At 43.5% G+C, this 24280-nt stretch overlaps 1 protein-coding gene across 1 annotated transcript in view; it reads left to right on the forward strand.

Annotated features, from left to right (window-relative positions):
- The window catches only part of zbtb16a (zinc finger and BTB domain containing 16a), a gene marked incomplete at its 3' end in the record, with an annotated part of 156041 nt that extends 133346 nt beyond the window's left edge, over window positions 1-22695 (forward strand). Inside the window, exons 5-7 of the mRNA XM_080436606.1 lie at window positions 1796-1966; window positions 18350-18520; window positions 22466-22695. Coding sequence (XP_080292732.1) covers window positions 1796-1966; window positions 18350-18520; window positions 22466-22695 — 572 coding nt within the window. The remainder of the gene's footprint in view (window positions 1-1795; window positions 1967-18349; window positions 18521-22465) is intronic.
- Window positions 22696-24280: the final 1585 nt, after the last annotated feature.

Raw genomic sequence — 24280 nt, forward strand, 5'->3', positions numbered from 1 at the left:
GGGGTGTGGTGGTGCGGCAGAGACAGTGATTGATCAGGCTCGGGGGCTGTCAGTGGACCCTCCTCCTCCTCTGGTGGTTATGAACATGAGGCAGGGCCGCTCTTCATAGATTTTTAAATTAGTGTCAGCTTTGCCCCAAAGATGTGTTATTGACTGATGAAATAGAAACTGAGCACCAAACACTCAGTCCTTCCCCAGAGTTTTCCCCAGCCTGGTAATTGAAAAAGTGCAATGGGAGAGAGTGTGTACAAGCCGCGCGTGGCGTGCGTGCGCGTACGCACCCGTGTGTGTATTTGTCTGAGCAAACCCCCGCGTGTGGCTCTTTATCTTTGCCGGAGAAAAATGCACAGCGCGTTCTGGACTGGAGATTCAATTGAAGTACAGAACAGGAGATCTTTATCGTTCCACTCCGCTCCGTGAAACACGAGCTCTGTGCGCACCTTTAATCCCACAAATAAAGCACTTTCCACGGAAGCCTATGGAGCTGGGGAAAAAAGGCAGGCGAGAAAAGTGCCTTTGACCCCCCCTGCACAAATCCTGCCATTGTCGCGTCTCCCACGCGGCGATGCACATCTCAATCACTCTCACGTTCTTCGCACAATCTTCAGTGTGCTCGATGTCGGAACAAAGCTGGTGGTACAATGGTGCCTTGACACTGACCTTCAGAGGGTTTAGGCTAGCCTTCGCAGTTAGCGCGAGTGCCAAGATTTCACCTGAGAATGGTATTGTGCTCTTTGTGACAAAGTTGGGAAGCGATCACTGTTGCGAGTTGATACTGTAACCGTCCTCATGTTGGCAATCTGTTCTGACTCACAAGTCTCTAAAACGCTCCGCTCAACTACAGACTTAGAACTGGATGGAAACAATTAACCACTTGAACCTCAGCATCCCAATTTATTTGGGGGGGGGGGGACATTCAGCAAAAAAATCACCAGAAATAGAAGAAGCACTGCATTAAGATTTACAAATACAAATGTTGGCAACCGTCACAAAATTGTAGATGCTGATGGCACTATTGTTTGTATGTTTAAATCAAATGTTTTATTGTATAATTGATTAGTAGACATTATTTGCCCTGCGTGATACAAGGACATGAGAGGCTTATAACCAATATCATGGGTCCACTTGGTTCCATTTGTACACTCTCAGAGTTAAATTAACACTGAGGATTTTACAGTGTAGATCGGGGTCCCAGAGATTAAAAACAAATGTATAAAATGGGGGTCCTCGGACTAATGCATATCAAACTGGGGGTCCTTGACATTTAACCCATTAAGACCTGAGGCCGATTCTACAAAATACCTCCTGAATCAGTAGTTCTCAAATTTTATCGTGCCAACGACCCCCAAAATGATATGTATTTGAGCTTGTACATCTGCTATTTTTGAGAAACACTGTTCTAAATTTTAACCCATTGATACCTGGGACGCATCTGTGTCACTTTTAGATTTCTTTAGGCTATTCAAAAATAGCAGATATACAAGCTCATAGCGCGGCACCGAGTGCCGCGCTACGAGCTTGTAGATCTGCTATTTTTGAAAAATCGTGAACATTATTTTAAAAATATTTTTTTCCGATTTTTTTTTTTTGGATTTTGAAAATGTTTAGAAGCGGCCTCAGGTCTTAATGGGTTAAGAGTGTGCCGAAAAGCTTGCCCACGTATATATATAGCTAAAATCTAAAATGACACGGCTGCTTTCCCGGGTTTTAACGGGTGAAAAGGTTGAAAGTCTCTGCTATATAAAGAACGTCACGTTGAAATGAAGACATGTCTTGTTTGTCCTCCTTCCTGCAGGTTCGGACATGGCCATCTTCTGCCTGCTGTGCGGGAAGCGCTTCCAGACCCAGCCGATGCTGCAGCAGCACATGGAGGTCCACGCCGGCGTGCGCAGTTACATCTGCAGCGAGTGCAACCGCACCTTCCCCAGCCACACGGCGCTCAAACGCCATCTGCGCTCGCACACTGGTAAGTTGCAGCCCTTTTGTGCACCTGTTGGAAGTTACTGTCAGCCAAGCGAGGTTAAGCCTGAAAAATCATGGCTAAACCATGAACACTATTTTGATCCGACAGGGTATTAACCCATTAAGACCTGAGGTGATTCTTTAAAAAAATCTAAATCCTAACAGTTTTTTGAAAAAAATATAAAAAATATTTTTTCACGATTTTTCAAAAATAGCAGATCTACAAGCTCGTAGCGCGGCACTCGGTGCCGCGCTATGAGCTTGTATATCTGCTATTTTTGAATAGCCAAAGGCATCTAAAGTGACACAGAAGCGTTCCAGGTATCAATGGGTTAATGTAGTGTATCGTCGCTGTCGGGCAGAAACCTCCTATTTCCATATTCTAACTTTTTGTGTGTTTTTTCGTAAAGTAATGCCCTACTTGATCATACTACAGCGTCACACAAAAGCATCAAAAGTAGCAGATCCAGAAGCTCGAAACGTGGTGCGAAGCGACGTGTTTTGAGCTTGTAGATCTGCTACTTTTGCAATATTTTTTATTTAAATCCTGAAAAGTAACAGTTTTGGACATATGAGGTTTCTATCTGACAGAGACGATATGGTGTTTACATGGTCATGGACAAATGAGGATTAGATTATTAATTTTTTTACTTATTTCTTAACTCTATAACTGCCAAAGACGTTTATAAACGTCTTTGGGCCTTCAGCTATTGCCTGCCAAAGACGTTTAAAAACGTCTTTAAAAAAAAAAAAAAAAATGTTTTTCTAAAAAGATTCTCTAATTATTTAAGATTGACACCTTTTCGATATTCCAAACGAATAAGGAGATAACAATTCCCAAAGATTTGCTGCTCCATCCACTTCAATGTTAAAATTGAAACGGACAAACAATTCACAATGTTTTTTGGTTTGAAACTACTGGTTTTGAGCTATTTTCAAACATCAAACAACACATGACAACAAGGTCAAATTGACCTCGTTGACATTTGTGAAACCACACCTGAATCTCATCTGTGATTAGAAATTATCTGGGATCAATCATACTGGAGAAAAATATTCTGTGGCTATGCGAAAAGGTACCAAAATCGGTCAAAACCCTGGCAGAGGCTACAGACTTTTTGAAAAAACTCTGGCAGGGTAAGAGTTAATTATCACATGAATTTCAAAACTTTCAAAAGTTTTCACATCACAATTTAAGTAAGGGATATACAAATTTGGAACCAAACTACAGCCAAATGTATGAGATATCCACACAAAAGGGGGTATATCCAGTGGTGTAGTGGTGTCTGCAGAAGTGGGCACACTCTTAATTTTACACCAAAATGTCAAGGTTGTCGCTCATGTTGGCAGAACAACTTAGTTTACAAAAACAAATAATCAACAGGTTTCTTAGAAGTATTTTGTTGGCCAGTACTGTTTGCAAACTCACTTGATTCCTGCTGCAGCTAATGTTTGCTTCATAATTCCCACACTGAAGGGACAATGGGAGTTGTTTGGACTGAAGAAATATATTGTTCTGAATGAGCAACCAAGCAGAATGGAGCTCAGCCACTGCTCATGTGATTATCATTAATTTGTCTCAAACGCTACATATTTACAAACAACACTTGTGCTGTTTTTTTTTCTGGCCGTGAACAAAAAAGGTCTATCCAAATCGTGCTAGGGAGAAATTGAAAGAGGAAAAGCGTATTATTAATTTACTTTTGTCCAGAACACTTTGTCCATCAACAACGAGGCTCAGCACACTTGTTATCTTCAGGAAGTGACAAGAACTGCAAACTATTTTCAAGTGGAGCAGACTAGATGAGTCAAGAGGCGTGTGTGTGTGCGTGTGTGTGCGTGCTTGTGTGTGTGTGTGTAAGGATAAGGATAATTCCTTTTAACAGGTCGTTCATGAAAGTCCTTGCGGTCTTGTTTCCAATGAGAACCTGTGAGCAATTGGGGTTAAGAGTCTTGCTCAGGGACAAATTTCATATCATCGGCACATATGCTGGGATAGCCTGGAATCGAACCTGGGGCAACCAGGGCCAGCTGGTTCCCTAGGCGGGCTCACTAACCACTCAGCTATGGCCGCCCCTATGTGTGTGTGTGTGTGTGTGTGTCGAAGCGAGGAAACAAGAAGAGTCATAGGAGAACACGCGGCTGGCATCTGGCATTACACAGCAAAAACAAATAGCACCCCCCGCTGTACAAATTAATCACATGCGTTATTTTGACAGCCATATACTATACATACAGTATATACATATCATTGCTGGCGGGCAGAAACCTCTTATCTCCATATTCTAACTTTTGGGGTTTATTCGTAAATCAACGCCCTACTTGATCATACTACAACGTCACAAAAGCATCAAAAGTAGCAGATCTGCAAGCTCAAAACGTGCTGCAAAGCTACGCGTTTTGAGCTTGTAGATCTGCTGCTTTTGCTATTTTTAAATTTGAATCCTGAAAAGTAACAGTTTTGGACATCTCCACCGAACAGAGACAATATATGAAATTTGTATGACTATTTCAGATTTCTTAGTAGAGTAGCCGAACAACTAGCTTAACTACAATTCAGTAGAGTGTGGTAGTTAAACTGTTTGCTAAATCTAGTTGCTTTTTCACTTGGACCACGGCTACTTGTTACTTTTACCCGGCCCCAGCAGCAGAAATGGCTTGAATCTTCTGTCTATAATATTAGATACCATACTATATAGAGCCTCTGGTCTCTCAAACGAGAAAAGATAAACTTAACTCATGTTCATGGTATCGCTCACAGGGTAGAACATTAAACACAGAAAACAGCTTTTCAATAGTCAGTCACCTTTTGTCAGATGCTAAATGTTTTGCTTCATTTGCTGTCCTGGATTTTTACATAAAAGAAATATGTATTCCTTCATAATAACCACAAGAACCCTAGTGTCCTCATTCTGGGAGTGTGACAATAGGCAAACATTCAGCAAAAATAGCCTACGATGCTCAAGTGTCGCAACAAGACGCATTGGGAGCTTATAGCAGCTATTCTTGCTAACAATCAAATAGGGTTTAAGTGATTAAAATTATCTGGAGATATAAGAAAGGTATGAGCATGGACCTTTAGCCTTACTCATTCTAAATATAGTCCCATGCCAGCACAGTGTTCACTGCTAATTGAGCATTAATGTAATGGCATGCTAAAATACAAATTTGCGTTTACTTGTGGTATTGCATAAAGATAAATCGTCGAAGCTACTGTATATGCCATATTGTGACAATATAGATATCTGTGCAGCTATCTGCAAGCAAATTGTAGAAGGAGATTAATCACCAGCGTAATCTACAATAATCTACAATCTTGTTGTGATTACAATGGTGACAGATCCTTGGGATCTCCCAAAATGTAGCTCAGCTCTAGCTATTGCAATATAGAATAGAAATGGAAATAGTTCCATAGAAATCGATACCACACATGTAATTATGATTTCTTAACCCACTGATACCTGGAACGCATCTGTGTCACTTTAGACTTCATTGGCTATTCAAAAATAGCAGATATACAAGCTCATAGCGCGGCACCGAGTGCCGCGCTATGAGCTTGTAGATCTGCTATTTTTGAAAAATCGTGAAAAAAATATTTTTTATATTTTTTTCAAAAAACTGTTAGGATTTAGAAAACATTTTAAGAATCGGACTCAGGCCTTAATGGGTTAACAAAAGCTACATCCAGAAAGTGCTCTGATACTGATTCCAGATAAAACAGACATTGCTCACTGCAGGTTGTCAGGTCAACATGCCAGTTGCTAATAGGAATGGTATGTGACAAAGCAATTTGCCACCCAGAGCCACTGGTCGCTTTGCTTCAAGTATTCAGTAGACATGGATACGAGGACGTTCACAGACGCTCCCGCGGGCAACCATGCACATCAGCCTGCATCATGGATGCATACTGCATCTTGTAATACTGGATAACCAAGCCTTGTTTAGTTTTTTTTTTTGTTATCCCTGCTCAATCACAGTCATCCTTAGAGCATGGCTGAGTAGACCGCCTGATCTCAGATTGTTCGTGGAATACATTGTTCTGCAATCAAACAAAAGCCATTTACATTTGACCGTTTTTTTCCCTTCTTTTTTTTTTTTGTTGCCCGATCTCTTGTTCAGTCCAGTAGCCACTTTGCTCAGGGCTCTGGCTTCGTGCCGAGACGAGGCCGTGATGCTAATAAATGATAAATGATAGCCTGGCACGCTGCAATTCGGGGCAAAAAAAAGCAACCCCTCTATAACCATGACAGAATATGAACACATGGAAATGAATCCCATTTCGTTCACAAGGGACGGACCCCCCCCCCCCCCCCCCCCTCCCTCCCTTCCCTTCTCTTCCTCTCTCACACGCTCGCTCGCTCGCTCTCTCTTTTTTTCTTCTCTCCCTCCCAGCCGGCTGTCTGCGACCTTAAATAACAGTCTCACTGTCAGAGCCGATTTAGTTCACCGGCTCACGGATAAATATTTGAAACGAAAGGCGGCGAGATGAGAGCAGCCAGCCCTATTTACAAGTCGGGCGCACACACCATTAGTGTGTGGTAGTGGGGGGGGAGGCATGGGGGAGGGGGGGGGGGGCTGCTGAGACTAAAGGCTGCTCTGTGTACTGTACACATGAATGCATCTGCTTTGGCAGCAGACATCGGCGAGGACACACGTACCGTCTCCCGTGCACCTGCCCCCCCCCCCTCCTCCTCCTCCTCCTCCCCCCCCCCATGCCCATCTCCTCTCTCTCTCTCTCTCTCTCCCTCTCCCTCTCTCTCTCTCGCATGCTGCAGCTTCCAGACGAGACGTGCAGCCTTGTGCCACTTTGAACTCAATCCGTCGGTAGGCGTGTGTTAAATCACAATGAGCCGGGCGTGAAAAAGCAATCGCTTAAATATGACGCGAAGGGCTTTTGTTGCGGGGGGGGGGGGGGGGGGGGGATTATAAAGTCGCACAGCCAAGCCCCCCCTCCCCCCCCCCCCCCCGAAAATAAGTCCTAATTTTCTCTACCAAAACAGAAACTAATGGCGTAAATGGCGCGTCTTAGCATTTTTTTTTTTCCTTTGATGTTAATAATATCATTCATACTTGTGTGTGCCGTGTGCGCCCCAGACAGGAGCAGCATGCAGCTTATCTCTACCTCAAGGGAGGCACCAAAACTGGACCTGGGCTGTTTTTTTTTTTTTTTTTTTTGGGGGGGGGGGGGGCTGGTGTCCTTGTGGGAAACTAGTGTTACTCCCTTTTCACGCAACAATCTCCCCCACTAATCAAAAATGAGTCCTGGCCCTGTAACTTTACTCCCCCCCCCCCCCCCCCCACCCCTGAAAACATAAGGCTGTAAGCTCCGTACAGATGCCGGCACAATGAAGAGAGCTCTCTATGCACAAGCACGTTCCGAGATAACTCTTTATTTCACTACACCTGAATTGCTGGCTTAACACCTGATTTATGCTTGTTTGCAAGGCGGTGTCTCGCACCCGAAAACAGCCGATCTACAAGCTCGCAACGCGTCGCGCTGCGACGCGTTGCGAGCTTGTAGATCGGCTGTTTTCAGGGACGAGATGCGACGCGCAGCCGAGTGTAACTCAGGCTTTATCTTTGCATGCAGCCTCGCTGATGGCTCTGACATTGAATCACTGTTTAGGAGGAAAAAAGAAAACATTTAATGGTGTTTTTTTCAGTGTCTTAATCTTGCTTTCTCTTTCTTTTTAGACTGTCCCTCAGCCACCCCCCACCCCCACACCCTCTATCTCTCCTTCACTCCCACCTTCCTTCAGCATTTGTCCTTTAATTTTCAATATCACGCTTTTGGTCTATCTGTCCCTTTCTCTCTTTTCCTGTCTCTCCGCATCTCTCACTGTCTGTCTCTCAAAAGCCTCGGTCGCACACGAACAACACACACACACACACACACACACACACACACACACACACACACACACACACACACACACACACACACACACACACACACACTCACACACAAACAATATGGGCACATAATGACGGCAGTCATGGCAGAACCCACACCCCTCGCTACACCCGTTCCCCGCTCTGGCGGTTAAAGTAGAAGACGGCCCCAGCCCTCGTTAATATTCTGTTGTTGTGCGCCAGTGTGTTTTTTTGTGTGTTTTGTTTCTTGTTTTTTTACTTGGAGCCCAATTGCTGTGAGCCCCGATTGCGATGGAGTGTTTTGTGTTTTGCAGCTGTATGTGATTGTGCTAGGGCTAGGAAAAAAGCAATGAGGGAGAGAGAGAGAGACGGAGAGAGAGACAGAATGATGGGCCTGGCAGTGACAGAGGCTACTGATTTACGGCCTCTTATCGTTTAATGAACACGCCCCCCAGTGCCCACAGACACGCGTTCCCACCATGGCTTGGGGCTATGGGGTGCTAAGGCGGCAGGGGGGGGGTTTCAATGGAGGTGAGGTCGGCTGTTTGCTGGAGACGCAGGTGGTGGTGCTGGGGGGGGGGACGGAGAGGGGGCTGGGTGGGGGGGGGGGGGTACCCAAGGGTCCACTCACCATGCCATGGTTCCGCCTCACTGTGCTGGATCCTCATCTGCGCCCCTGCCTGCCATTAGGACAACGCATTGTACACAAGGTCTGGGCTTTAGTGAGAGGAGAGGGAGAGAGAGAGAGAGAGAAAGGAGAGAGGGAGTCAGCCTGGAGGAAAGAAAGGAGTAGAAAGATGTAAGAGGTGTGCAAGAAGAAGGGAGGGAGGTGAAAGGAAAAGAATGAGCGAGGCGGGGGGAGCGGTGGGGGGTGGGCGGGGGGGGGCACACAGAAGTGGCAGGAGTCACGGACGATGTATTTGCGATGCTGCCGAGCGTAATGTATTCCTGACTAAATTAGGTCCTGCCTGGCCTTTTGTACCCACTGCTAAACGTGATCATGGAATCGTCTCGGATTTGTTTGACGTCGAAACGCAGACCCCTGTGCGCGTCGTAAGGGAACTAGTTTACCCAGGCTCGCTTAATTTGACGCAACATTTTAACCCATTAAGACCGGGGACGCATCTGCGTCTCATTTTAAGATTTCTTTGGGCTATTCAAAAATAGCAGATATACAAGCTCATAGCGCGGCACCGAGTGCCGCGCTACGAGCTTGTAGATCTGCTATTTTTGAAAAATATTGAAAAAATATTTTCCAGATTTTTTTCAAAAAACTGTTGAGATTTAGATTTTTTAAAGAATCGCCTCAGGTTTTAATGGGTTAAGGTGTTGGCTAACGGAGGCGTCGGTAGAGCAACAGGACATTAGCGTAAATAGCCCTCCGTGTGGCTCCCAGTGAGCATTAGCATCCCGCTCGCCTGTCTGATTGGGGCCCCCTAATTAAAGGCAGGTGAATCTGAGCTCAATTATTATTCCTGCGGCGTTGTGCAAGCCAGCCGCGCTCGGTGATGGATTGTGATCTCTGCTGTGGCTGAAACGCTAGAAAGAGCACAATGTCTTACAGCGGGAGCCACTGATAACTTCATGCAGACAAATAAAGACTGTCACTTTTATTGATTTTCACCCCCACAACCCTCCCCCTCGCGCACACACATTCCCTGCTCATCCCTCTCTCTTTCTCTCTCTCTCTCTCTCTCTCTCTCTCTCTCTCTCTCTCTCTCGGTTTTATCCCCGTCTCCCCCATCAAAGCGTCCCCTTAATCGGGGAGCTTCAAACATCACAAGGCGTGGAAAAGCCTTCCTAAAAGGAAAAACAAACAAAAAACGCAACACGTCTGGCATAAAGGCGTCTTCATTCTCACCTCTCTTAACATAAATGAATGAACGAATAAGAGCTTAAATACATAAAGAAATGAATAAATAAGCGCTTAAATACATAAGGACATAAATAAAAAAAACACTAAAACATGCAGGATGAAATTGACATTGTCTCTTAACCGGGGCCTGGCGGTGGCAACCACATAACGAGAAATGCAATTTATTCCCCGGCACGTTGCCACTTGGACAGGCAGATAATGAAACGCGTAGGTCATCAGCGGTGACTTAAACCTTCAGCAGTGGAGTGAAATACATTAAATATCCAGAACATTACATAGCTGGCACAGCTGTAAGGGAGTGTGTGTGCGTGTGTGTGTGTGTGTGTGTGTGTGTGTGTGTGTGTGTGTGTGTGTGTGTGTGTGTGTGTGTGTGTGTGTGTGTGTGTGTGTGTGTGTGTGTGTGTGTGTGTGTGTGTGTGTGTGTGTGTGTGTGTGTGTGGGGGTGTGTGTGTGTGTGTGTGTGTGTGTGTGTGTGTGTGGGGGGGGGGGTAAATGATGTGGGGCCTCTTCAGACGCAGGGACACAATTAGTCATTGGGCTGCTGGTGAGAGCACCCCTGCAAATCATAATAGCCCTGATCATTGACATCTGAATACCATTACTCTGCCCCCCCTCCGGGGTTCAGATCTGTGATGCTGTGGAGCAGAGAGTGTAAGAATGGAATGGAATGGAATGCCTCTGGACTCTTTATTTCACTTTGGAACATTTTTCTTTTTCTTTTATTTCTTTCTTTTAACCACTTAAAGGGGCATTGAAACCCTTGGCTGATTTCGAAGTTTGTTCTTTTCCGTTATGTGGTTAAAAAAAAAAAACCTACTGCAGAAGATTAAAAACATGAATGACTGGCTGCATAATGCGGACCTTATTGTACACTGTGATGTAAGCAACACAACCTGCAGCTAATCGAATTCATAACGGGTGTGTTAGTTTGAATTGTGTGACTTGTGCAAGCATTGACCAGGGGCACACCTAAATCTAGCACACCCATTATTCATTTTATTAGCTGCAGCTGCGTTGCTTATTAGCCTGCCATTACCCTTAACTAAAAAACAAACTACAAAATCAGGGGTTTCGTGACCCTTTAAACCCTATTTTCCGTTGCGTTGTGAGATTGTGGACCTTTTTCGCTATCTTTGAAACGTTTTGAAATGTTTTTCCTATAAAGACATTGGAAGTAGGCCCATTTCCTTTTTTTGCCTCCACATGATTTGAAGAAGCGGCCACAGTCAGGGTTGTCCATGACTACCGCTGACAGTCTTTATCTGGTGGCCTATTTACTTGACATATCACCAGACAGTTGGTACCAAATCACATGCAATGGGCACTGTATGCAGGCATGTATCTGTTTAGAGCGCGTAACGAGACTAGAACCCGATGGACCACCGAGCCTCGGCTTAACCCATTAAGACCTGAGGCCGCTTCTAAAAAAATCTAAATCCTAATAGTTTTTCGGAAAAAAATATAAGAAAATAATTTTCACGATTTTTCAAAAATAGCAGATCTACAAGCTCATAGCGCGGCACTCGGTGCCGCGCTATGAGCTTGTATATCTGCTATTTTTGAATAGCCAAAGAAATCGAAAGTGACACAGACGCGTTCCAGGTATTAATGGGTTAACTAAGGAGAAATAAAATCCATACTAAATAATGTTATTGTACATCCCTTGACTCAATATTGACTCGGTATTGCCTCTCAGGTCCACCAAATGGCCTATACTTCATGATGGACTGATAAGCTACAGTCAGCACAGGATGATCAAGTAAATTAATGTTGCTGGTTTATATGCAAAGACTTGCTATCTTTGATCTGAGCTAAATAAATCTTCCACTACTCAAATCTAACGGCGGGTATAGTATACTTAACACAGCACAATTTATTGAGATGAAAGTCATTGTCCTTGCAACCTACATAAAATAAACATTAATACATAAATAAACACAAATTTGAGCTTGCAGATGGGCTATTTTCGCACAACACCTTCTAGAATAGTCTAGAATAGGGCATACAGTAAAAGGTTAAACCCTCTTACTCCAGCTATGTGCTACTCCAATTTCACAACAATGAATGTACAACATACAGTAGCCAGCATGCAGGTAATATGTCATGGAGCACAATGGGGAAAATAGCTGCCTTACAAGTGTATTGAACCGGTTTGACATGTCTATCTTCAAGACTCGGCGAATAACAGTTACTCCTAATTTCCTATTTTCCTAAAGCCTCTGTAGTAGTATGGCTGAGTAATTACGCTGTAAAGTAGAAACTACTAATAATTGCTGTTAACGAGCAAGTACAAATACCGATTTAAATATTAAACTGAGAGGAGGATTCAGTCTGCTTTGGCATAGACTCAACAATTGTCTGCTGCAAAATCTCTACTCGATCTTTAGATGCGTTCCTCATACTGTATCAGTGGCTGTTTATTATATCAGAATCTCTAAAGAGGATTTCTTTTTTTAAGGCAGTTTTGAGAAACCATAAGAAAGTGCCCATCGCTACCTAACAGATCCATGAGAACTCTCCTTACATTATATCAATCAATCAATCAACTTTATTTGTGTTGTAGACTCAGGGGTCCATTAAAAACAAACAACATAAAAAATCACTATACATACATAAAGAATACCCCTATACCATAAAACATCAGCTATTACAAGAGACAATCATTCCAGTGTTTCCAGAAAGTAGACTGAAATCTTGTAACAGTGAGGCTGGGGTTAGACAGCAGCATAATAATAGAATTCTGAGACTCATTCAGTCGACACATACATTTGTACATCAAGTTTCTCAATAGGGCATGAAAAGTGTTATTTTTCATGCCCTATTATACTTTGGATCCTTCTAGGTTTGGGTAAAGGTATTATTTTTATGCAATCAGTTCTGTATCTGCAAATGTTGGTTTTGGGTGAAAACCATGGAGAAAAATGAGCTCAAATAAAATAGTCAAATTTATACACAACCTCCTTAAAGAGATTAAGTAGTATCAAGATCTGTGGCCAGGTGTGACCATTTGTAGAATAATTGATGGGATATTAGTGGCAACGATATACCGCAGGTTACCTTTAGATGTGTTTTATCACAGTAGCTGTGAAATAATTTATTTAATTTTTTCCCCTTTTTTTTATAAATCTTTTTATTGGAGAATAACAATTCTAACATCCAGCCATTAAAGAATACAGCTCTCCATAGATTTTTTTTTTAAAAACAAGACATTGACAACAAAATAAAACTATTACAAGCTAAAAATTAAATGACAGTAAACAATAACGCAAAGAAAAACACTTAACATTACTCCCACCCACCCATCCATCAATCCACCCACCCACCCACTTACCTAACCCCTACATAAAAAAACAGATCCATCATATTAACTTCTCCAAACAATAGGATTTACACATTAGAACACATATACATGTGCCAACACACAGACATCAGGTTATCTTATCAGTTCTCGTCATGGTTAAACAGCTGTCCAAATAGTCACATAAAACAAAACCAGACAAATGAAATGACAAAAGCAAAACTCAAACCTCACCCATCAGGCAATACCCCCAAAAGTATGTCACAAAAGGTTGCCACTGTTTTGATTGATCCTCTAGATGTAAATTTTATTTTTACTAGTTTAAGAAAAGACAACGTCTTGTAGCCAGCGGGCCACAGATGGGGGAGGTGGGAGATTTCCATTTAAGTAAAATCACATTTAGTATAATGAAACTGTGCAAGTTGACACAAAGGACAAGATGACACATGATACAGTATCATACAACACAAATACCTTCATTACACCAGTGGTTCCCAAACTGGGTGTTCCCCAGATGATTAGCCTAATGTGCAACATTGTTTTCTGGAAACAAACCGGAAACAAACCAACATACAGTATAAGTGTATACAGGGTATCGGCAATTTTTTAAGGTTAAAATGTAATGACTTTTAAGACTGTTTAATACCAAATTGTCAACTATTACGTAAGAAAGAGGAAAACATTGTGAAAATAGCTGATCTACAAGCTCACATCGCCTGGCATTGTGAGCTTGTAGTTTGACTATTTTCACAATATGTATCAAACTAAATGTCATGCCTACAATTCCAAGTGCTTTTTTTTTTGGGGGGGGGGGGGGGGCCTTGAAAAGTTTGGGAACCCTTACATTACACGACGGTTTCCAACATATTGATTCTAGGTGATGTGAAATCCCTTGTCTACATCATGTCAGCTGCTTACATTCATAGATAGCCCTATACTTCCATGTTCACAGCTACCTAGGTTGCTGGGGGACCCATTATGGTTATTGCTATGGATACAGGGATCCGCACGGCCTGCAGTACTCCATATCAAACTAATGCGCCAAGAGTAGATTAGTCGTCAGATTGATTTAGGCCATCTATCGATCATCTTCTGACCGTTTATTCTATTGATAACTTTTTCGATTAATCGCATACTGTAATCGAGAAGCATGCTTAAGAATATGTGTGTGTGTGTGTGTGTGTGTGTGTGTGTATGTATATATGTATATATATGTCACAGTACGTTTGGAGAACCAGTACGATTGAAGACAGAGCGCTCGTTTTTAGGCACGGGGCTTCGGGGCGATGCGGGGCTTTTCGAGACAGGGTTTATTAGCGAGGCTCGCGAGGAGGAGGAGCTCCTCCTCCTTCTCCTTCTCCTCCTCCGTGTGTGTGTGTGTGTGTGTGTGTGTGTGTGTGTGTGTGTGTGTGTGTGTGTGTGTGTGTGTGTGTGTGTGTGTGTGTGTGTGTGTGTGTGTGTGTGTGTGTGTGTGTGTGTGTGTGTGTGTGTGTGTGTGTGTGTGTGTGTGTGTGTGTGTGTGTGTGTGTGTGTGTGTGTGTGTGTGTGTCAGGGAGAAACTAAAACAAAAGCCAGCAGAACACAATAAAAGTATCTTAACAGTCCACCTGATTCGAATGCTATCTGCATTGAATGGGGAAATAGGCGAGTTTATTAGACCTTTGAATGGGCGAAATAGGCGACCTACTTACCTACCCACGTTTTATCAGACCATTCATTGGGTGTTATCAAGACATACTAACCTACCAACTGACATGACTTAATAGTTCAGTTTAGGTTTCGCTTTTGGTTTTGGACCCTGACGGAGGCGCGCAGTCACAGGCGAACTGTCACCCCGTGAAGGACCACAGAGGGAGCTAAGGCGACCGAGTTGCCGTCCTGAACGGTGTGACGTTCGCCTGTGCCTACTCAGCGCCGTTTGAGTTATGTACCGATAGGCACAGAATCGTAAATATTGTTGTGCGGACTGCTCCGCCTCCAAGTAGGTCAGTAGCTCCTGAATGAATGGTCTGATAAATCGCGGGTAGGTAGTAGCCTATTTCGCCCATTGAAAGGTCTAATAAACTCGCCTATTTCCCCATTCAATGCATTGATAGCACTCGAAGCCGGTCACACACGCGCGCACGTGTGTGTGTGGTCGCGGCAATATATGCTTGTGCACAAGCCTGGCTTGTGGCTCCCTCTAGTGTTGCTTCTACAGAATTGCTGGGTGGGTGGTAAAAACGAGCGAGCCTTCTTCAATCGTACTGGTTCTCCAATCATACTGTAACATATATATATATATATATATACATATATATATATACGTGTGTGTGTACAGTATTTGTCAATGAATCTTGGTGTTATTTGATACTTCACACAACGCGTCACATGTGTAGATCGTCTATTTTCACTATTTATTTAATTTAAAATGTTTTAAACTTTTCGACTATAATGATTTGCCCAAAGTAGGCATCGGTTATTAATCGATTATTTTATTACATGATCGATAATCGATTATCTTTTATAATTGATCAAATCAATTAGTTTGCTGTTGCACCCCTAGATTGATTACTTCCTTTTTTTGTGTTTGAAAGGGAAGCATGTCGTAGCCATGAATGGAAATGCTCATTCCATAGCGGTTACACCGCCATCAATGTTTTTTTTGTAGCTGGTTGGCTAACTAACAGCTGTTTCGCTGATAGTGTGTCGTTTCCCAGGGAAACAGTTACAAACAGGAAGTTCACAAAGGTTGGAATGTGCAGAAAAACTGCTTTCTTCCCGAATAACCTAAAAGTGTCCTCCATGACAACTTAAACCCTATACTTCGTTGTACATCAAATAACGTAAATGGCTGTTATACAAGAAGCTTGCATCGTGTTTTTGTGGGTCTGCTACTTTACTCAATGTTTTCACCGAAGGTCCGCCTGTTTTTGCAGACGTTTATTATTATGCCTATAAAGACATACCCAGGATAGGGATGCTAGTGTTCACATGGTTAATTGTACGATCACAATATGTCATGAAACGATCACAATATGTCATGAAAGAAATGAACGGGCTTCAGACAGCTGTCAGAATCCAGACACACAAATCAAGAGAATCAGGAGGGCTTTATTTATCACTGACTCGTACCTGCAGCAAAATGTTGCTGTGACAATGAGACAATGTGTCCGTATTGATGGTGTTAAATATCCCTACCTCACCTGCCCTGTTAGGGTCCCACAGGGTTCAATACTGGGTCCCATTTTGTTTTCTTTGTACATCAATGATCTAACACAGTGTCTATCAACCTTTTTTGTGCCAAGGCACACCTGGGATAGCCAAAAAATCCCAGGGCACACCTAGATATACGGTATATATAATTGTATATATATATACGGTATATCTATATACACACACTAGGGGTGTGCCGATTTTCACATTTCACGAAACGATACGATACGATATTGGGCACACAACTTCGATACGATTTCGATACGATACGCACTTTTTTATCATGAAAATATATGGGGGAGAAAAAAAGCAAATGCAAACAAATATTTCTGTTTTTGCATTATTCAGACATGCAAACTTGTAGCTTTTCAGCTTCCACTAGCCGTTTTGAATCCAAATAGGGCAATAGTGTGACACCTGACCCGAAAAAAAACAGCATGTTGTCACCCTTTTCACCTCGGGGCTGTTTGCATGCCTGATTATTATTATTGTTTAAAAAAAAAAAAAAAACCTTTTTTTTTTTTTTTTCAAAATGATTTTTTTTCAAACCTCCTTCAAACGGCGCGGCACACCTCAGCAGTAGCCCCGGCCCAAAATTGGGACGTTTGCCAGGGTTGATATACACTGATCTAACAGATGTGTGTCAAAATGTCCATGCCCAGATGTATGCAGATGATGTAGTCATGTCATATGGTAGGGACTTGACAGAGACTTCCTTAGTCCTGACATCTGTGCTGACCAGTGTTCAAGACTGGCTCCTTGATTCATGCCTTCTTTTGAACACCAAAAAGACTGTGTGCATGATGTTCACAGTTGGAACAGTACTCTCTTCAAATGCGTTTTTTGTTGGGGGGGGGGGGGGGGGGGTACTTGAATTGGTAACACAGTTCAAGTACCTCGGAGTCATCCTGGACTCAACCCTAGCCTTTAAAAGTCACATCAAGAAGGTCTCCAACACTGTCAACTTAAACTTGCAAAATTTCAAACAAATCAGGCCTTTTCTAACAGTTGGAGCTACCAGGACGTACTTTCACTGTATGATCTTATCTCACATCGAATACTGTTTCCCAAATTGGTCTTGCACAGGTGTGACGACACTCAAGCCCCTAGAACAGCTATATAAAAGAGCCATAAAGGTATTTGATATAAAAAAAAAACATCACTGCAGCGTCCTAAAATAATAGTTTTTTTACCTTTGGTAACTGGAAGCTCTTTAAACAGGCATGTGCCGTGTATAAAACTTTACATGGTTCATACCCGCCTCCTGTGGAGGAATTTATAAATGGGCATCAGTACAAGGGCCGTCACCAGAGGGGATTGTGAGGTGCAGTCTAGACGCACAGCAAAATTAATTTTCAGTTCAAGGAAGTGCAATTTGGAACAATCTACCCACTAACATAAGAGAGAGTCCATCCTTTACATCTTTTAAGGTCCAACTAAAAGGATGGATCATCGACAATCAAACATGTGATCATTTTTAAATGGGCTTAAATGTAGTTTTTTTTTTTTTCTGGTATTTTAGATAAATCTAAAACTAGACCTTTTTTACTGTTGCTTTTTTCTCTTCTGTTTGTACCCTTTTAGTATGTTTATGTGTGCTCTTTCTGTAATTTTGCTTGTTTTCTGTATGGGGACTACGGATGGAAATTTGCATTCTTGATAAATCCGGCGTATTTGCATTGTATGTGTGGTGTTCATTAATATGTGCTGTCCCTCCCAAATAAACATATGGTTAAATAAATGTTCCACAAGACTGTGCTAACAAACTGCAATACGATATCTAAGGTAATAAGACACACAGATCAAGAGAATCAAGAGGGCTTTATTTATCACCGACTCATACCTGCAGCAGTACTGGATTGTAATGAGAAAAGCTAAAGAAGATCAAATAAGGTTATGAATATGGTCAAAAAGTACATGGCAGGGGGCAGATGGCTGAATGGTCGGGGAGCATAATGGGCCCAATGCTCTGATCAGCGACTCCCCGGTTCAATTCCCAGCCGGTCGGATCATTTGCTGTATTTCATCCGTCTACTCTCTCTCCACATTTCCTGTATCTCTCCAATATCCCTGTTTAATAAAGGCAAAAACAAAGTACAGTTAAGACACACAAAATGACCTGTGCTTCCTCCCGTGCATTTCAGCAGGTGACCACCCGTATGAGTGCGAGTTCTGCGGGAGCTGCTTCCGTGACGAGAGCACGCTGAAGGGCCACAAGCGCATCCACACTGGCGAGAAGCCCTATGAATGTAACGGCTGTGGGAAGAAGTTCAGCCTCAAGCACCAGCTGGAGACCCACTACCGTGTGCACACGGGTAAGACACACGCCGCCGTCGTCACCTCTGTCACGCCTGTGTATTTTGTGTCAACCCCATAACAAGCAGTAAGATGACGGTCAGGCAGAAACCTCTTATCTCCATTATTTTCTTTCTGTAAACTAACGCCTTACTTGATCATGCTAGAGCGTCACTCAAAAGTATCCAAAATAGCAGATCCGCAAGCTGGAAAGGCGGCTCAAAACACGGCACGGTGCGACGCGTTTTGAGCTTGTAGATCTGCTATTTTTGTATTTAAATCCTGACAAGTAACAGTTCTGGACATATGAGGTTTCCACCCGACAGAGACGATGTGCAAGTCAAGGGGCGGAACATCATACCAGGATTACTGTAATCATATTAACCACTCGGGGCTCTATATTAGGTTTGCTCCTATTTTCCCTCTACACCAAATATCTTTGCGCAAAATAGCTGATTATTATTTCTCAACTTCACTAATTGTTGCTTATTTATACTTTATTACACATATCTTTTTATTTGTTTTGTCCCATTGTATGAGTTTGTGCTCGCATACAGCATTATTGTGGTCTGTCATTTGTTGGCATTAAGGCTTTGAAGAGAGAGGGAGAGATACATTTTTTGCAGGCATAATTTGTGCATAAATTGCCAGCCCATCTAAAAGTAAATGTAATCACATCAGGTCACTGAATGTAGGCATTCCAGTGGATCACTTAGCTGATCGTTAGCAGGTAATCAAAGTCGCCCTCCTAACCCTTCTTTGTCACCATGGCCCTCAGCCACTTACAATACAGCGGTCAAGATGTGACCCTGGTGTAAAATATTGATGTTGAAGATCTCTGCTGCAGGAAGTAGTGATGGGAGCTGCCGTTCATTTCAGTGACTCGAGTCATTTCGTTCAGTTCACTGAAAAGACGAGTTCCAATAATTCGTTCATCATTCAGTACTTCCCGTTCCGCCCTCCTTGCGTAGTTCAGTCCAATGAAAGAAAGGGGAACGTCTCTCTTCAGCCAATCAAAATGGTGCATTTTGCAACTGACTGACTGAACCTCGCCTCACCTGGCTTTCCACACGGAAGAAACTGAGGAACGGTAACTTTTGAGGAAGTCAACTAGTTAATTCCGTTCACCAAAAAGCACCAGTTCCTTCGAACGAATCACTCGCGAACGACCCCAACACTTGTAGATAGTAACAAACCAAACTGCAGAGATGTGAAAATGATTCCCCCAAAATGAAGGGCTCAGAAGGATCCGTATTGATCCACATGCATTTCCAGCTCCATTAAGATCTTGACATGGTGACATGGCTGATCTTTATGCGCTTGACTGTGTTTTGATGAGGAAATAAATATCCTCTGGAATGAACGCTAGTTACTGAGAGTGAGGGATAAGTGGGCATCTAGGACGGTAGCCATGGCTTTAAGCTCTCTCACACAAACTACTTCTCTGCCTCACACACACACACACACACACACACACGCACACGCCACACTCCCTCCCATGTCCCATTCAATAAGCCAGCTGTTAAGCCACACTATCAAGGCAGTCTGTCAAATAATTGCCTCCCCCCCGTCCACCCTTTCCCCTTTTGTGGGGGCTGGGGGGCTTTGCGGTAAGCTTGGGAGCACGAGCAGATAACAAGAGCAAGTGACAAGCTCATAGTCAAAGGCCACCGTGCACAAAAGGGAGCTGCTTGATGAATCATCGACGTTGGCAACACTGACCCTCCCCCCACTGGCTCACACATCCCTACGTAGGATCAATACCACCCCCCCCCCCCCCCCTCCAGACTCACACATCCCTATACTTCTGATCAATACCCCCCCCCCCCCACCCAGCCTCGCACATCCCTACGTCAGATCAATAACCCCCGGCCCATTTGCAATTCATTATCAGAACGGTTATTTGAGGCGACCCTGTTTACAGTGTGGTTATTGTTTACACTGCTGTGGAAGGCTTGTGGCGTTAACACGGGGCCATAATGAGCCACATTGCATATGTTATGTTTGTGCAGGCTGGGTAAATGCCACCGCGACCCCAGTATAGTCAGGTCAAGGTCAGGCTCCCTCTAAGCTTCTTTTTTTTACAAAAAAGGAAAGAAAAATCACAAACGGGCCTGGGAATGCAGCGGCCCATTTGGTTCGGCACACATCCATCGGTATCCAAGTCTGGGAAGGTGACAGTGTGCATTGAGCCAGATCACTTCCGACAGCTCGTTTCAAATGCCATTGGTAAAGGTCGGCATTTACATGTCTAATTTGCGTCTGTCGGTTTGAGCGCGGGCAGATTATTCCCTGCCATCGCTTTAATCACGAGCGCATTTAGGACGTGTGCTGCTGCTGAATGGAAGCGTGCCTTTTGAATAGAACGGCCCCACAGCAAACACCCCAGTGTTATGGTCTGATTTATGGGACCTGCATGATTCTTATTGAAATGGCATTGCACTAGAGTAAACCGTGCCATCGTTTTTGTAGGTTGGTTAAAACAGAGCGGGTATAAAACATGCTGGAGCTATCATTGAGCATGAGAAATATTATCAGTATATTTTCAGTCTTGGAAAAGATTTCAAATACATGCACCATATGTTTACATCTTCAATGTAGCTATTAGTCCATGTATTGGCAGCCCAGACAATGCGTAAAGTCAAATAAACAAATAAGTCATTATGGAAAAGTGGACAACTGTGTTTCAGTAGGCGTTGCTCAAATACAACACAAAATATCTTGAAATATTGCCAATTCCTTAATTGAGTAATTTGAGTCTAAAACTACATACTAATACTTTCTTTTTTTATAATCCATCGTTGTGTTTCTAAGAATTATCCATCTGTTTATTTATTTGATTATGTATTTTTATAGTAGATTTAAATAACAATATGTAACAGTATGTTTAATCTTGAGCCATGCTACATCAGTGTCTTGACAGGTGCATGGCAAAGGAATCTGTTTCTCCTTTTGTTCTCCTGCACAACATGAGCTGAAACAATAACCGTGTCACATTCACAGTTCTAAAGTCCCCTACTGTGGGTGGCTTCTTAATAAAGACAGTAATGAGAATTGATAATGGCTGAACACAAAGGATTTCTATGCCTTTAACCATGAGAGTAATTAGGGGCATTCAGTTAGATCAGGCCCGTCCTTCAAGCATCTAACTCTTTAGATTGTATTCCCAGATAACCAGGCACACCACACCGCAAGTGTGTTAACCCATTAATACCTGGAACGCATCTGTGTCACTTTAGATGTCTTTGGCTATTCAAAAATAGCAGATATACAAGCTCATAGCGCGGCACTATGAGCTTGTAGATCTGCTATTTTTGAAAAATCATGAAAAAAAAATGTTTAGATTTTTTTCCAAAAACTGTTAGGATTTAGATTTTTTTAAAAGAATCGCCTCAGGTCTTAAAGGGTTAAGCAATACTGTATTGAATACTGTAATCCATGGGTCTTCAACAGGGGGTCCGGGACCCCTTAGGGGTCCTCAGATTTACTGCAGGGCGGCCGCCAAATTTTTGTGTGACATTAACCACTTCAACCACTAAGCATCCCTATTCTGGGGGGGAGCATTCGCCGAAAATAGCCGATCTACAAGCTCGGCTATTTTCGGCAGAGAGGTTTGTTGTAAAGGGGGGAAAAAAGCAGACCAGGTACAGAGCCAAAGGTCACATTATTACTAAGTATTGAGAATTTAAACAACACTGATGATAGTGCTGTCAAACAAGTCTATGAAGCCATCTATGAAATGTATGAAAAAGTTGAATCTGGAACACAATTTTATACAATATGTAGTGGTGGGGGGGGGGGGGGGGTCCCTGCTTCATCTCTCTCTCAGCGAAGGGGGTCCTTGGCCTGAAAACCCTTGGAAGACCCCTGCTGTATACGAATCAGTGCGTCGTTGTTGTTGTTGCCCACTCCAAACTTAACGCAGTCACTCACCTCCCTCTCTCTCCCCCCGCAATCCCCTGCAGGTGAGAAGCCATTTGAGTGCAAGCTGTGTCACCAGCGATCCAGGGACTACTCTGCCATGATCAAGCACCTGCGCACCCACAACGGCGCCTCGCCCTACCAGTGCACCATCTGCCTGGAGTACTGCCCCAGCCTGTCGTCCATGCAGAAGCACATGAAGGGTCACAAGCCTGAGGACGTCCCCCCGGACTGGCGCATAGAGAAGACCTACCTGTATCTCTGCTATGTCTGAGACCAGGTCAGAGCGGGCGGGCCAGAGGCCAGCAAATGAAGGTGGTGGTGGGTGGGGGATGGAGGAGGGGGGTTAGCTGGGAGATGGGAGTTGATAACAAGAGGGAGAAGGTGGGACCTTATGGGGGGGGGGAGGGTTGAGGTGAGGTGAGGTGAGATCAGAGGGAGGGAAGATGTTGAGGAATGGGAAGGACATGTCGAATGTCACAACGGAGACCTGAAGGCATCGATGGAGGTGTTTTTTTATTTACTTTTTTTTTGTTATTTTCACCTGATAACGGCTGGGGTTTAAAATAAATAAATAAGAGTGGTGGTGGGGGGGTGGGGGTGGGGGTGGGGGGGGCGCAAGGAAGTGCTAGGTCGAAGAGGAAGTCCGGACACAGAGAGAGATAATCGCCAATCCCTTTCGGAATCGCCGGGGTCAATAATGACATCATGTCTCATCACATTTTCTGTAGCACCAGACGAGTTGAGTTGTTGTTGTTGTTGTTGGATGCGACTTCATTGTTAGTTGTCGCGTGATGTCTGCCATCGCTGTGTGTGTGTGTGTGTGTGTGTGTGTGTGTGTGTGTGTGTAGAGGGGGGGTTCTCACAGAGCGAGATGAAACCTGCATGCATTGTCGACATCGACCCCCAGGTGGTGTTGTGTCAGTGGCGTTAGCCCCTGAGAATCGGCTGAAGAACCTGATGCAAGTAGATGGAAGGTGTGTGTGTGTGTGTGTGTGTGTGTGTGTGTGTGTGTTTATGGGTGGGTGGGTGGGCTGGCTAGGGGACACTGATAGACACCAATCGAGACACTCATTGGGGGATAGGGAGAAAAGGTACTAGTGCTGCTTCCGTCGGAGATCTCTCCTATCTCCCCAGCAGTTGTCCGTGGTTTCATATCTCTGCCAGATAAGGGCTGGACGAGGTTGGACACCCGCGGTTCTCCCCAGAGAATAGAAGCCTAACTTATGTCACTTTTTTTCCCCATGTCGTTATCTTTTGGCTCCGCATCCTAGTTTATCATAGCTTGATTGCACAGGTGAAACATATTACGACAACAGTCTCTGTTTGATGTTGCTATCAGATTATATATTTTGTAGAGCAGCAGGATCACAGCAGGATCAGCAGGAAAAAAATAAAATAAAACATATTGCGACTCTGTTATCTCTTAAACCATAAGTCTCTATTATACCATATTAACTCCAGCGTATCCACTTTTCTCTCTGCAATCGATGACCGGACCGGTATTATTCATGTACATTTAACCAGATGACTATCAATCATTTCACACTAAAGATGAGCTATACGCTGAATGACTCACACATAAAACATTAACACTTCTTACAATAACTCTCATGACTCGTATGTCTTTTCTTTTTTTGTGATGGAGGGACAAAAATAAATTAAAATGGCTGCTTTCGGAGTGGGGTGCGCCGCGACTACGACAACCTGTGGCGAAACACCCCGAACGCGTGCTTGGTAATGCCTTAGCCTGGATGCTAGTTAAAAGGTGACCCCAGCGGATGTTATAGCAAGTCGCAGAGACAGACATTTGACACCCTGCAAGTGAAATATATGAAAGCTGTGTTTAAGGATCAGCC

This window comes from Gymnoscopelus braueri (genome assembly GCF_963280865.1).
Source record: "Gymnoscopelus braueri genome assembly, chromosome: 8".
NCBI classification, from domain to species: domain Eukaryota; kingdom Metazoa; phylum Chordata; class Actinopteri; order Myctophiformes; family Myctophidae; genus Gymnoscopelus; species Gymnoscopelus braueri.